At 35.6% G+C, this 14,334-nt stretch overlaps 2 protein-coding genes across 2 annotated transcripts; one reads left to right on the top strand and one right to left on the bottom strand.

Moving 5' to 3' along the window:
• Positions 1–564: 564 nt before the first annotated feature.
• Positions 565–1,233, bottom strand: LOC124885686. Its single transcript, XM_047393926.1, has 2 exons — positions 911–1,233; positions 565–865 (listed from the first exon to the last, which is right to left on the bottom strand). The coding sequence occupies exons 1-2, from the start codon at positions 1,231–1,233 to the stop codon at positions 565–567; spliced, it is 624 nt and encodes a 207-aa protein (XP_047249882.1).
• A 3,966-nt stretch (positions 1,234–5,199) lies between these two features.
• LOC107853612 (actin-related protein 2/3 complex subunit 3) lies at positions 5,200–11,953 on the top strand. Its single transcript, XM_016698590.2, has 5 exons — positions 5,200–5,335; positions 7,637–7,716; positions 8,931–9,039; positions 9,120–9,389; positions 11,398–11,953. Exons 2-5 carry the CDS (start codon positions 7,714–7,716, stop codon positions 11,538–11,540), a joined length of 525 nt encoding a protein of 174 aa, XP_016554076.1. The 5' UTR covers positions 5,200–5,335; positions 7,637–7,713; the 3' UTR covers positions 11,541–11,953.
• Positions 11,954–14,334: the final 2,381 nt, after the last annotated feature.

Raw genomic sequence — 14,334 nt, 5'->3', positions numbered from 1 at the left:
CATCACCAAGGCAAATAAAAATGAGCTAAGAGTCGATCCCTGGTGCAACCCTATCATGTCCGAAAAGTGCTTTGAATCTCCACTTACCCTTATCACACAAGTCTTCGCACCATCATACATATCCTGAATCGACCTACTGTACACCACGGGCACCCTTCTAGCCTCCAAGCACCTCTACAGAATCTCCTTGGGAACTCTGTCATATGCCTTCTCAAGATCAATAAACACCATGTGCAAGTTCTTCTTCTTCTCCCGAAACTGCTCTACTAATTTTCTCACAAGGTGAATAACCTCAGTGGTCGATTAACCTGGCATGAAACCAAACTAATTCTCAGAGATCGTCATGATCCTTCTCATTCTTAACTCTACCACCCTTTCCCAAACCTTCATAGTATGGCTCAACAACTTAATACCTCTATAGTTGTTGCAACTCTGGATGTATTCCTTGTTCTTATACACTGGAATCATTGTACTCCATCTCTATGCTTCAAGCATCTTCGCTGCCCTAAAAATAATCTTAAACAACCTTGTCAACCACTCCAAACCTACCCCGCTAGTGCTTTTCTAAAAATCCACTAAAATCTCGTCTGGCCCCGACGCCCTATCCCGTCGCATCCTGCGAATAGCTCTCTTGACCTCCTCAACCTTGATACGCCTATAATAACCATAATCGCGACACTTCTCAGATTTTTCCAAGTCTTCCAACATGAAACCTTTGTCCCCCTCATCGTTCAAAAGTTTATGAAAGTAGGAGTTCCACCTCTCCTTAATGAGAGCATTCTCCACCAACACTGTACCATCATATCCTTTGATACACTTCACCTGGTCAAGGTCATGAGCCCTCCACTTCTTGGCCTTGGCCAGCCTATACAACTTCTTATCTCTGTCTTTCTCCTCTAAAGCCGCATACAAGCTCTCAAAAGCTGCTGTCTTAATTGCCATAACCGTTAACTTAGCCTCTCTCCTAGCTACCTTATACTCCTTCTTATTCGTCTGTCTTTCCCCCTCATCCTTGTTCGCAACCAACTTAGCACATGACACATTCATAGACTCCACCTTTCGCTTAACCTCTTCGTTCCACCACCAGTCTTCCCGATATTTGCCAGATCGACCTCTCGAGACCCCCAACACCTCTCTAACAGTCTCCCTAATGCAACTAGCAGTCGTTTCCCACATACTATCCACACCCCATTTACTCTCCCAAGTCCCTCTACTTTTCAACTTCTCTTTCATTTCCAAAGCACTATCCAAAATCAAGCTACCCCACTTAATCCTGGGCCGAGCCTCTACACTTCTTTTTCTTACCCTTATTGATAACCAAATCCATCTCCAACAACCTATGATGAGTCGAAAGATTCTCGTTAGGTATGACTTTACAGTCTTTACAAAGCACGCTATCCCCTTTCCTAAGAAGCAAAAAGCCTATCTGAGTCTTGGCTACTGAATTACGAAATGTAATGAGGTGTTCCTCCTTCTTCGAAAAGTTTGAATTCTCTATCCACAACCCAAAAGCCCTAGAAAATCTAAAAAAGAAGCTTCTCCTTCATTCCGCTCCCCAAAATTGAACCCGTCATGCACGTCATCATAACCTCTCTACAAAGACCCAATATGCCTATTGAAATCCCCTTCCACGAGAAACTTCTCAGTGCTCGGGATGCGCCTCACCACCTCATTTAAAATCTCCCAAAACTCCTCATTCTCCTTCTCGTCTAAACCTACTTGCGGGGCATAGACACTAATAACGTTCACCGTAGACCTTTCAATGACCAACTTAATATACATCAACCTATCACTAACTCTCTTAACCTCTACCACTTACTTTCTAAGTTCTTCATCTACTAAGATACCTATCTCATTTCTATGTCTCACGCTACCCGAGTACCACAATTTATAACCATCCACATCTCTCGCCTTAGTGCCTACCCATTTAGTTTCTTAGACACACGCTATACTAACCCTCCTCTTTCGAAGAATCTTCACCAGCTTTATAGACTTACCCTGCAAAGTTCCTATGTTCTAAGACCCGACTCGCAAACTAGAAGCTCCCTTATCTCACCTAACCTTACTACCCTTTGCCCCTAACTCCAAAATCGATCCTAGGCCCAACCCTGACCCAAACCCAATACCTCCCAACCCCGACCTATGACATGACCCTAACCTACCATCGGCAATTACAGCCACTACGCAAATAGGGAAAAAAGATGAAAAGAAAAAGAAAGACAGATAACAGAGGAGCTAGAATCTGATGCCCAACACAGACAATAATCTATAATATAGAAAGCAACACAATCAATATATACTACCACAATTAATATATATGCTAGTAACTCAAATAACAGTAATCGGATAAGGTAACACACTTCAAAACTACTAAAACAAATAAAAGCCAAAAACACCAATAGGATTAACAAGTAAAACCCTATTATGAATTACCAAAATCAACAAGTAAGTCGTCACCCACAATCCAGATAGACAGCCAAGACGTTCCGAAAAATGAATCAAGACAGAAATATTAAGCGAAAACAACCGGTTGCAGCCCCTAGAATCAAGAAAGCTATACACAACTAGAAAAGATGGAGTGAGTGCATCTGATCGAAGCTGGGTTGTGTCCGTTTACTTGATTGAGTCGCTGGATTTCGGCAATCTGCGGTAGAAATTGATCGCCAGAATAGTATTTGTCACTGAAATAATGTTGTTGTCGCCGGACTAGTGTTACTATCACCGAAATAATATTGTCGCCCCCAAATTCTGCACTTGTAGTACCAGCAAAAGGGTTATAAAGAAAGAAAAGAAGGAGAGAAAAAGCGAGAAAGGAGTGCAAAGGAAGAGGTCGCCGGAGTGATATCGCCGAAACTGCACTGGCGTCGATGGCGGTGCAAGAAAGAGTCTTTTTTTTTTTTTACTTTTCAATTTTTTTCTATTTTCGTTTTCTTTTTTCTCTTTCCATTCTGTCTTTTCATTTTTTGTAAATTCTTTTTCGTGTTTTTCTTTTTTTCTTTTATATTTTTATTTTTTTCCTTTTTTTTGTTTCTTTCTTTTTGTTCTTTTTCTTTTTTCCTCTCTAACTTCTATTTTTCTTTCTTCTTTTTTTGTTCTTTTTTTCTTTTTGGTTTTCTTTTTTGTACTTTTTTTCTTTCTATCTTATATTTTTTTATATTTTTGAAAAATATGGGTACTCGAGTACAAGTCACAAATAGTAACGAAAATACCACAATTGCTTATCGCATTTGTATTCACATCATTATTTATGTTTTTGTATTCATTGATACAATTATATTTGTGTTTGTATTTTATAGTTCGCGATTGTGTTTGTATATATGTTATAATTCGCATTTGTATTTGTATTATATAGTTCACACTTGTATTTTTATGTTATAGTTCGCATTTATATTTGTATTTTATAGTTCACACTTATATTTGTATATTATAGTTCGCATTTGTATTTGTATATCATTCACACTTATATTTATGTTTGCTAGTTCGCACCATCATTTATATTTTATACAGTTAACACTTGTATTTTAAAGAATTACTTTGTATTTGTATTTTATAATTGACTGGACATTGTATTTATATTTTGTGATTTTATTTTGTTTGTACTTATGTATTATTTTTATCGATGCACTTGTATTTTTAAAGAACTATCTTGTATTCATATTTGTAAGTTGACCGCATATTGTATTTTTATTTGTAATTTAATTTGTATCATTTTTTTGTATTTAAATTTGTAGTTGACAAGATCATTTGTATATTTAAACAATTAAAAAAAATTATTTTTATTTATACGAACATTTGTATTTATAAAATGACTAGTGTAACCGTACGTTCCTCGCACGTATAACGTTTGATTATTGGAAATTAAATAATTTTGTAGATTGCGGAGATTTTTAGTGAAGTGTAAAAAATTCAAATCACTTTTCAAAGATCCTTCACATTTTAATATAATAGTGTAAACATAAGCATATATTTTAGTGTAATAACATATATATTTTACCACCAGAAGTTTCAAGTGGTTGATGGATCATCACTTTTGCGTTTGTCATGCAACACCTCTTTCCCTTGCTACCACAGACTAAGAGAGACACATAAATTTTAACCATATTTGTGATACATTTATTTTTTTCTATATTCAAAATCTTTTCATGTTTTAAATTCAAATCTTTATAAAATGATTGATTATATTCTTATTGCATACTTAAATTTTTAAAAATTTGATAACTCTTAAATTTTTTCTATTCTAACACTTTTATATTTATTTCTAGATTTTTCAATTTTTCTTAAAATCAAATTTATTTAATGTAGAATTCTCAAACTAATGAAAAAAATATTAGTTGTCATTAATTCTGATGATTTCTAATACAGAAAGATTTTACCATAAATATATTTAATTAATGAAGATTTCTAATAATGAAAAGTTTTATCATAAACATATTTAATCAATGAATTAAGATATCTAATAAGAAAAAAGTTTTAGCATAGATATATTTAATTAATTTTTAAAAATATTAGAGAAAATAGTGAAAATACGATTTTGTCTAAAGCAAAGACTTTTAATGAAGGGAAAAAGTTCAGACAATAAAACTAAAGACCTTCACACTTTTATTATATTATAGATAAATTATTGAAATACAAATGTTACATTTACATCAAATGATAGATGTTTATGTAACTTGAACCATACACATACAAAATGATACTTGTTTATATTCAAATAAAAAGGATAAATTTGAAATACAAATACTAACGATACATTTGCATTAAATGACACATTGTATATTTATATATTTAAGACCCCAGCAAATACAATTAATTCATATACTTATATGTATATAAATACAAGTGATAATTATACATATTCACGGTTAAATTATTCAACTACAAATAATAAATTTATTTAAAATATATAACATGATACAAATAAATATAAAATATATAATATATAAAATATAACAACAAAAGTGAGAGAAAAAAAAACAAAAAAAAGAAAAAAAAAAAATGAAGAAAAAACCGAAAAAAAGAGAGTAATAAAAAAATAGAAAAGAAATAAATAGAGATTATGAATTGTAATTAATTGTATTTAACAGGCAAGAAGGAGTATGAATTGCAATTCACTAAAACGTAAACTAAATAAAACAATTAGGAGTGTATGTTTGCTAAGTCACGTTGTTATTCCTATCACAAGAAGAGGCCCATAAACATTTGAGCCCAACTGAATTCAAAGCCCAAATCATTAAGGCTCATCTTCAACTACCATCATCACTATTTATAGCCAAAATTCACCTGTAAAACATCACCCATTCCCGTCGATTGCAAAACCTTTCAGTATTTTCTACCAGTGAGTAAAATTACAATTATGCCCTCGTACCTCATTTTCTCTTCCATTTTTACGATTGTGTATTTTTTTTTTTTTCATAATTGTTGTTGTTGGAATTGTTACATCTGTTATTACAATTGCTTCAAAAATGTTTTAAAATTGTTTAATAATTCAGTTAAATAAATTAATCCGCTTGGGAATTAGGGGAAAGTGATAGTTCGGATTTATATGTGGCGTTTGGCAATAATTCATTGTGAATAAATTAGTTTTTGTTTTCTAGGTGAAAATTGATACTCTCTCGGTTCAAAAAGAATGATCTATTTTGATTTTGCACGGAATTTAAGAAATTAAAGAGTGAATTTTGAATCTTGCGGCCTTAAAGTTATGTCAAATTTATCAAAATATTTGTTAATCTTGTGGTCTTGAACATGTCACGTAGAAAGTTGGAATTAACGTGTTGCTACAATAGGAAAGGGTCATTCTTTTTTTAAACGGACTAAAAAGGAAATTAGGTGATACTTTTTGAAATGAAGGTAGTATTTTTTATTTATTTGATGACCACACCTCGACTGAATCCACGGGATACGTGTCACCTCCCACCAGCAACAACAGAGATAGGAATAGGACTAGGACAGATGGGAAGAAACGCCTTGTGTTTTTTTTATTTTTTGAAAATTGGAGTTATGTTTGACCATGAAAAAAATTTGACTTATTTTTTAAATTTTGAGTGGAAACAGATTTTGTTGTTTTTGTTTTTTTTTTGGAATTCGAAGTTGAATTCTAGAATTTCCAGAATTTTTGTGGTCAACATGTTTTCCTGAATTCAACTCCGGAAAAAAGTAATCATAGTGGGTAAGTGTGCTTCCTTACTAGTAGGGAGGAGTGTTTTCTTTGTCGATTTACCTGGATTCATAGTGTTGTGAATGTGTTTGTAGTTTCTTATTCATGGTGTGTTAGGGATGTTTATGATTTTGGATAGGTAGTTCATAGTATTACTTTGTGCGTGTTGTTTCTTCTATTATCTAGTGGTGTTTACCATATTTTGTTTTTTTTTATGTTCTTTGCTTGGTATACTGTTATTTGTCATGAGCCGAGGGCCGATCGGAAACAGTCTCTCTACTTCATCTGAGGTAGTGGTATGGACTGCTTACACTTTACCCTTCTCAGACCCCACTTTGTGGGAATATACTGGGTATGTTGTTGTTGTTGTAACTCCGGAAAAAAGTAAAAGATTCATGGGCAAACACCACCGTGGTTAAAGGCCAAACATGTTCTCCGAAGCTCAACTCCGGCAAAAAATAAAGTTTCATGGCCAAACACCACCGTAATTTAACAAGAAGTCTCAGTTTCGCCCTGAGTATGGAAAATCCTTGGTAGGGAACGCTTCCTCAAATGGGTTCTACGGGGCGCAGATCCGGATTAGTCGGGTTCCAATGCGGTACCGGACACCAGATAGGAAATCAAAAAGGAAAAAAATGTTCAAAGCTCTTGCTTATGTATTTGATTGGAAAAGCTGAAATTGGAAATTATGATGCTACATTCGTTTTTTTATGGCGCAAGATGAAACTTTTTAATGTGTATCGAAAGAGGGAAAAATTGGCATTATAATTGACGTTATGCGAAATATAAGTTGGGCAACTTAAAAATGATTTGCTAAACCATGTTTAATCGGAGCCAAGATTTTGAGTTTATGGGTTTTGGATTTTAGAAAATGTTGCTTATTGGGTTCTTGATAAGTTATTTATGCATATTAAGTGGATTTTTAAGCACAAATAGAAGATTTGAGCCAAAGCTAGCTCTGCCTCGGTGTTTAACAGATAATTCTCTAGGGAGTCGTGTAGTATGCGACTAAATTATCCTGGATTGTTGAAATAATTTATCGCATTTCCTAGATGGAATAAAACAATTCCAAGTTGGATGGGATAAGGTGGGACGTATCAGAATCAAGCCTGGCATGAAATTTATACAGTCAACCAAACGCAACCAGTATAAATTTTATCCCAGGCTTAATTCTGTGATATCCCACCTTATACCATGTACCAAGCAACCTTATAATTCAGCATGAAAAAGATATGAAAAGAATGGTTGGAAATGAAATGGAGGACAGGATTTGGAAATGTAAAAAATAAAAGGAACAAGGGGGGAGAGGGAAGAATATGTATGCCTAGATGGAACATTATCTGAATATTACTTAGATGCATAGCTAGTTATCTGATGTAGGTGAAGTGGATTGTAAATTTTGATGTAGGTTGTCTTACATTGGAGTCTTGTTAGTTGTATTTCAATTATTAGTTATCTGATGCTTGATAAGTGCATCTGCAGATTGGTGTTTTAGCCTCTTTGGTTGGGAAGTCTAAATTATCATCTGGTGCTACGAAACAAACTTTTCGGCAAAGAAAATGGTAAGGAAAGGAATTTTTTTTGCTTACATATCCTCATTATTTTGGTGATGGTTATCTCTCTGTGAGTTGATAGTGTGATAACTTCTACCCATGACAAAGCCATGCTGTTTTCATTTCCTTTGGTAAATTGAGCTTGGCCCTTTTTCATGGCTCAGTGCACCAAATGAGCTACACTGCTTGCATTTCATATGTTCATCATTCCACTATTTTGGAGTTATACTTTGGTTTCATCAAAGAGAAACAAATAAGTAAACGAGTAATGATATATTCTATTTCCAACACATCTTGTGAATGAGGATCTGTGACAATATGGGATGGATTACGGTCTTTTCTTTGATTTATACTCACTTCAAAAGTCTTTAGTCAAATAGTGGTAAACAACACAGTAACTGATCTGAGACAGGGGACTTAGATATGATTTGGATGCATGCAAGCAACATAATAGATTGTAAATTGATTAGTGGAAATAACAAGACAGAAATTCCAACTGAAATTGAAGAACAGAAATAATCTCAGGTCCAACTTAATGTCTATGACAATAATCATCCCCAAAGAACGACACCTTGGAAAGATATCAATCTCAAAATATGTTAAAATCTCTCTGTAAAATGAGCTCAACCTTCTATGTAGCTAATACCTAAGTTTGAGAAAAGACAATTGCACAAAACTCAAAAGCCTCCCAATTTGTCAGACCAGTGCGTCGAGCTTGAGGCCTGACCAATTCATCAAGTTCAGTGCATTGTGGTGAGTCGTAGTTTCCATCCCACTTAACTTCTTGTTTCATTGCATGGTGTCCAGCCTTAGCTCCTTTGGTCCACACCCAGTACCTTCTCAGCGCGCTGGACTTCACTATCCAGCAGCTTCTTTTTCAGCCTCTTCCAAGCACTTCTCAACTCTCGTGCCTTCAAACATGATATGCTTTATGGCTCTCCAAGCATCTTCAAACTATCTCTTGTAGATCGTGTAACTCCTTTACGTCCAATCGTTGGTCGCTCTTGGTCTTGGAATGAATAGATTGTCCTTTTGATAGTACGGGATCTTCTGTGATGTGCATCATGCTATCTGGGGTTGTATGAGGACTCTATCTGTCATGATGATGAATTTTCTCTATTCAACTCCAATGAATTTCTCGTTACTATAGTCGCTCTATTCTTTTTGTTTTACAGGGTGTTTAAAACCAAAATAGTTTGCCCCTGATTTTGATTCAATTGCAGGTTTATCACTCCAGTTTTGTTGACGAGGAAGGAATTAGTAAAGCTTGTGGATGCCCTTTATTACCTCTGAAAAGTCATATAAGGGGACCTGCTCCAGTTTCAGAACAAGGTTACTCTTGCGAGTCTTTTCTTTTTTTAGGTCTCTGTCTCCATATTATAATGGTGACGTTTTGTCTTATTTTTGAGCAGATACAACCGATATTGTCGATGAAGCAATCACATTCTTCCGAGCAAATGTTTTCTTCAAAAACTTTGATATTAAGAGCTCATCCGACAAGCTACTTATCTATTTGACATTGTATATCAATATTGCTTTAAAGAGGCTTGAAGGCTGCCGAACTTTAGCTGAAGGAACCAAGGCTATCATCAACCTAGGTCTGGAAAATGTTCCTGTACCTGGAGAGACAGGTTTCCCATTCCCAGGCTTATTTTCTGCACCCCAATCTCAAAAAGAAGCAGGTAGATTGTTATAGGAACTAAGCAACCCTCTTTTTTCTATGTGAATAAACCACCAATAAATGACTTCAGTTGATTTTGAGTTTGCTATTTTGCTTGCATTTTGTTTTTGGAATTCTAAAATGAAACCAAACAAGTTCACAACTTATAATTCATCAATCATAATATCCTAGTCTAATTGTGCCAATTTAACTCTTCTGGAATTTTCAAGTACTCTACATTTGTATGGCTTGAATCCTCTCTGACATTTTACAACACTGCATCTGGTTCTAAGTGGAGCAAGATTGTATGAGCCTGAAGACTTCCTTAACAGGGATAAAAGAAGTTGGGATCAGTGATCTCTTTCGTAAAGATTGGGATGAGTCAATGTTGGTTGATGATGTGAAAACTTCCTGATGCCAATTTTTAAACAAAAAATAAAAGGAAGGGCAAAACAGAAGATTTTTGTTAACTCCATTATCTTTGACTGAATTTGATGTGTTCCCACTTTTGCTGAGTAATGAATATCCAGACGCTATCAAAACCGCAACTTTTATTTGATTCCATGGTCCTCTTCTTCATAAATTGTGCAGTCTCAAACCGAAAACACTCATTGTATTTTCCTCTCCTGTCAATCTTCTCCTAAACCATTTTAAGTCCCTCTCATTTGAACTCTCTAAGTCTCAAAGTAGGTAGAATTGTCTGATGAAGGGTTTGTTAGTCTTTGTACAACCACTATTTTAGAGTTATGGCCTTGTATGGATGTTTCTTATTTCGTGTCTCGGGCCGGGGGTCTATCGGAAACAGCCTTTCTACTTCTGTAGAGGTAGAGGTATGGACTGCATACATCTTACCCTCCCCAGACCTCATTATGTGGGAATACACTGGGTTTGTTGTTGTTGTTGTTGTTGTTGACCTTGTATGGATGTTTCTGTTCGCCATGCTAGGATGGTCAGCAGAAGTTAGATTATAAAACTAAAGAATCTTGGGTTTTTTGTACATTTTGTATACAGGATGAGTCCCCTTTGGGTGATTGTCTAATAAAATTGTATTATGTTATAGAAGTAAAATTGGTTTATCATTACACATACTGCGTAGTAGTGTTGGTCCAGAGCTTGTCAATTGTGGTGTTATTTGAAAAAATAATTTGTCGAAATTAGGAAAATCTAAGTATGGTTATTAGTGTCAACTCTAAGCCCCTCAATGGCTTCTTTTGGGAAAAAAAGGAACACCTTACTGAAATATACTTTGCCAACAACCACTGTGATCCGAGGAGACAGATGGTAGTTGTCATCTTATGAGCTGATCATTAGAAGTCCGACAGAAAATTGCAGTTAGCAATTTGGAGATCCTTTGGGTTGTTCCATGCATCCGTGACCAATCTTTTCAATCACCTCCTATGGCCTAAAATTGTTCCAAAAGTATATGAACGAATTTATTTTGGAGGAATCTGAAGGGAGGAAAGAGTTGTTGTGTGTTGGGCTGGAAATAGAATTCCAGCTTAGGGTGTCTCCGGATTTAGAAAGTGAAATGACTGTTTTTCTTTTTTCTCATATATCTCTTTTTCTGCTTTTTCGTCGTCTTTTCTCCAAGTATAACTGTAATATTCTTGTTCGAAGTGATGTGTTATATTTCCCTTTTATGTTGTCACGCCCATTTTGAAATGTCGTTCGTTCGTAAGTTGATATTATTTAGCACATCCTTTATCATGAAATTCTGCGCTTCTCCTGTTGGGATATGTTGAAATGGTGTAGCACTTCATTGTTTGTGTCACCTTTGCAGTATTTAGCAACTGACTTCCAAAAGGATACAGTCTTATATGGACTGTGATATAATGTCTTTTCCTTTAACGACTTCAAGATTCCATTTTGCATTTGTTCCATGTCTTCTTTAAACTGTATATCTCAAATATTCTACAACTTCTACTCTCTTTTGGTTGTCTTGTTCTTTTTCTTCTTTTCTTTTATATTTGTATGGCTCTCAAACTAATGGATTCGAATCTTTTTGTTCTGGCTGTCACAATTGAACTCAGAACTATTCAGGAATTATCTGAAGCAAATAAGGGAGGAAACTAGCGGGAGATTATTAAGCGTTGCTTATCGGCCTAATGGAACTCCTAACAAATGGTGGTCTGCATTTTCCAAGAGAAAGTTTATGAACATGGTTCTTCCTTGAATAAGATCCTAATGATGACCAGAGCTTCAACTTCTGCAGATAGTGATTTTGCTGGTATGGAATTCTCAGACGACCTAGTGAGGTTGGTTTTGTGATGAACAATGACCCGTGATGCATAACGTTTGGCAGGACCAGACTTACTAGAGCATCTAATATGCTTACCGTAAAGAATTGCTTTTGCCTTATTACATGTGTAATCAAACGAATAATCTAACTATGAACACAGAACACATAAGATTAGCTACTTTTTGCACTTCATAAATTACTCACTCTACTTGCCATAGCTCAAGTAGTGGGGATTCATACAGCCGACCCATTCTTGCTTGGGATTGAGGCATAGTTGTTGTACTTGTAATTGCTCGGGATACAGATATTATTTGTGTAAATGTGTTAATAAAGAGTGTGTACCAAAATGACCCAATTTGCATTTTTTACTTTTGTCTTCTATGATACAGGAGAGATGAAGTACAAGAAACTCCTATATGCGGTCTATTTTTTGAGAAGGTAACAATTAGTTTTCTATTCCAAAACAATCAAACCTGCCACAACATGTTACAGGTTTCCATAATTGCCATTGTAGGCGAGTAACAGGAAGATCTTCAACCCTATAGCAAAAACTTATAATGAGCCTAAAACATCCATAACTGATTCTAGATCTTCCATGTACTCCTGTTTACACCAAAAATGAAATAAAACTGTGCAATTCATCTTCATCTTCTGTATGTTGTTGCACTTGTTCTGGAAGCATTTGAGATTTCTTTCTTTCCACGCGGACAACCAAATGCATGCAGGTATGATTTTCCATCTTTCTTTATGACCAGATATACTAGCATAGCTGCTCCAGATAGATTTTCAGTGTCTGGACTATCCTCTTTGGCATCACCCAATGCAGTCCCTTCATGTTGATGAAGTTTTCCACAAATAACTAGTGATCCTACAATGTAGAAAGAGATGAGTGACTGTTTCATCCATTTCTTCGAATAGGAAACATGGTGGATTCGGATTGAAACCTCTTTTCATTAGATTTTCCTTGGTAAACACTGCCTGTTTAGCCAATAACCAAGTAAAACATGAAACTTTAAGGGGGATTTTTACTTTCCAAATTAGTTTCCAGGGCCAACTACCAACTTGATTGTTGAAAGTATTGAACTTCATGTACGCCTCCTGAGTATTGAATCTTGAATCTGCCTTGATTGTGATTCTACCATACCAAACTTGTGAAGTGGTTGTTCCTTTGAATTGCTCCAAAATTCTAAAGAACTCTACTAACCTTTGAATCTCCCAATCATTTAATGATGGTCTTCTGAAGCTCAAATTTCATCCCTGGCTTGACCATACCTCTGCGACAGTGGCATTTTGCTGCTGGCTGAGGATGTAAATATCATAAAATAGATCTTTTAAAGTGCTTTGCTCCAGCCATCTATCGTCCCAGAGTAGAACCTTCATGCCATTTTCCATCTTTATACTGCAGTTTTCTCTTAGTTTTGACCATAGCCTGATAGCTCTCCAAAGGCTAACTCCGTAAGTGCTAGTGACCAATTTGGTAGTCCAGTGACCATCCATTTCATATTTCAGCTTGATTATCTCCTTCCATAAAGCCTGCTCTCTGAATACAAATCTCCAAAGCCATTTCATCATAAGGCATTGATTCTGGGTTTTCAAATTCCTTATACCTAGTCCCCCAGCTTGTTTACTACAAATCAGAGCATTCCACTTGACCAAGTGATTTTTTTTGTTTCACTATTTCCTTCCCAGAGAAAGTTCCTTCTTAGAGCATCGAGTCTTTGAATAACACCATTAGGAATAGGGAAAAAAGACATCATGTAAGTAGGCATGGAATCCAAAACACTGTTAATAAGTGTTAGTCTTCGCCCCAAAGAGAGGTATTGGCTTTTCCAGTTCACAAGTCTTCTTTCACATTTTTCCACCACCCCGTTTCATATATCTATGGACCTACTTTTGGCTCCCAGTGGCATACCCACTTATAGTTGGTAGTTCACTAATTCTACCCTTGAGGGTCCTAACCAATGAAGATAGGCCGGTCACTTCATTAACGGGATATCAAAAGCTTTTATTCCAATTAATGTGTAGTCCTGAAATTGCCTTAAAGAGAACAAAAATGATCCGGAGCATCATAAGCTGCTCTCTATTAGCATCACAGAAAATCAGTGTATCATCCGCATACTGCAAGTGAGTGATCTCCTTGTCTTAAGCTTGTTTGTGAAGAGAAAAATCTAATAAGAGAACCATTAATTAAAACAGAAAATTTAATAGTGCTAATACAAAATTTAACCCATCGTAATCATCTGCCACCAAAACCCCTTTTTGATAGGGTCTCTAACAGGAAATTCCAATTAAGATGGTCATAAGCTTTTTGTATATCCAGCATACAAAGGATGCCCGGAACATTACTTCTCATGCTCAGTCCACACATTTATTTTCCATAAGAATGGTATCCATTATCTGTCTTCCTTTGATGAAGGCTAGCTGTTGAGTATCCACCAACTTGTGCATCACTTTTTTGAGTCTTTCCGTGCAACTTAGAGATGATTTTATACACACTACCAATTAGGCTGATGGGTTTGAAATCCATTAACTCCTTTGCATCCATTTTTTGGGGATCAAAGCCACATTGGTAGAGTTGAAGCTTTTTTCAAAAACACATCTCTCATGGAAATTTGAATTGCAGCAACTACCTCCTCACTTACTACTTCCCAACAGCGAACATAAAATGCCATGGTGTATCCATCCGGGCTAGGAGCTTTGTCTCCAGCACATAGTTTCACACTTTCCC

The sequence above is a fragment of the Capsicum annuum genome, chromosome 7 (assembly GCF_002878395.1).
Source record: "Capsicum annuum cultivar UCD-10X-F1 chromosome 7, UCD10Xv1.1, whole genome shotgun sequence".
NCBI lineage: Eukaryota > Viridiplantae > Streptophyta > Magnoliopsida > Solanales > Solanaceae > Capsicum > Capsicum annuum.
This window is presented reverse-complemented; position numbering and strand designations above follow the sequence as displayed.

What these genes read in the sequence shown, in the direction of transcription:
- LOC124885686 (XM_047393926.1), bottom strand. Translation starts at nt 1,233, where the DNA reads ATGAAAGAGAAGTTGAAAAGTAGAGGGACTTGGGAGAGTAAATGGGGT. An exon ending in ACAGCAGCTTTTGAGAGCTT is followed by an intron (nt 866 to 910) that starts GTATGCGGCTTT and finishes GAAGTTGTATAG; the next exon opens with GCTGGCCAAGGCCAAGAAGT.
- LOC107853612 (XM_016698590.2), top strand. An exon ending in TGCTCCAGTTTCAGAACAAG is followed by an intron (nt 9,040 to 9,119) that starts GTTACTCTTGCG and finishes ATTTTTGAGCAG; the next exon opens with ATACAACCGATATTGTCGAT. An exon ending in CCAATCTCAAAAAGAAGCAG is followed by an intron (nt 9,390 to 11,397) that starts GTAGATTGTTAT and finishes AATTGAACTCAG; the next exon opens with AACTATTCAGGAATTATCTG.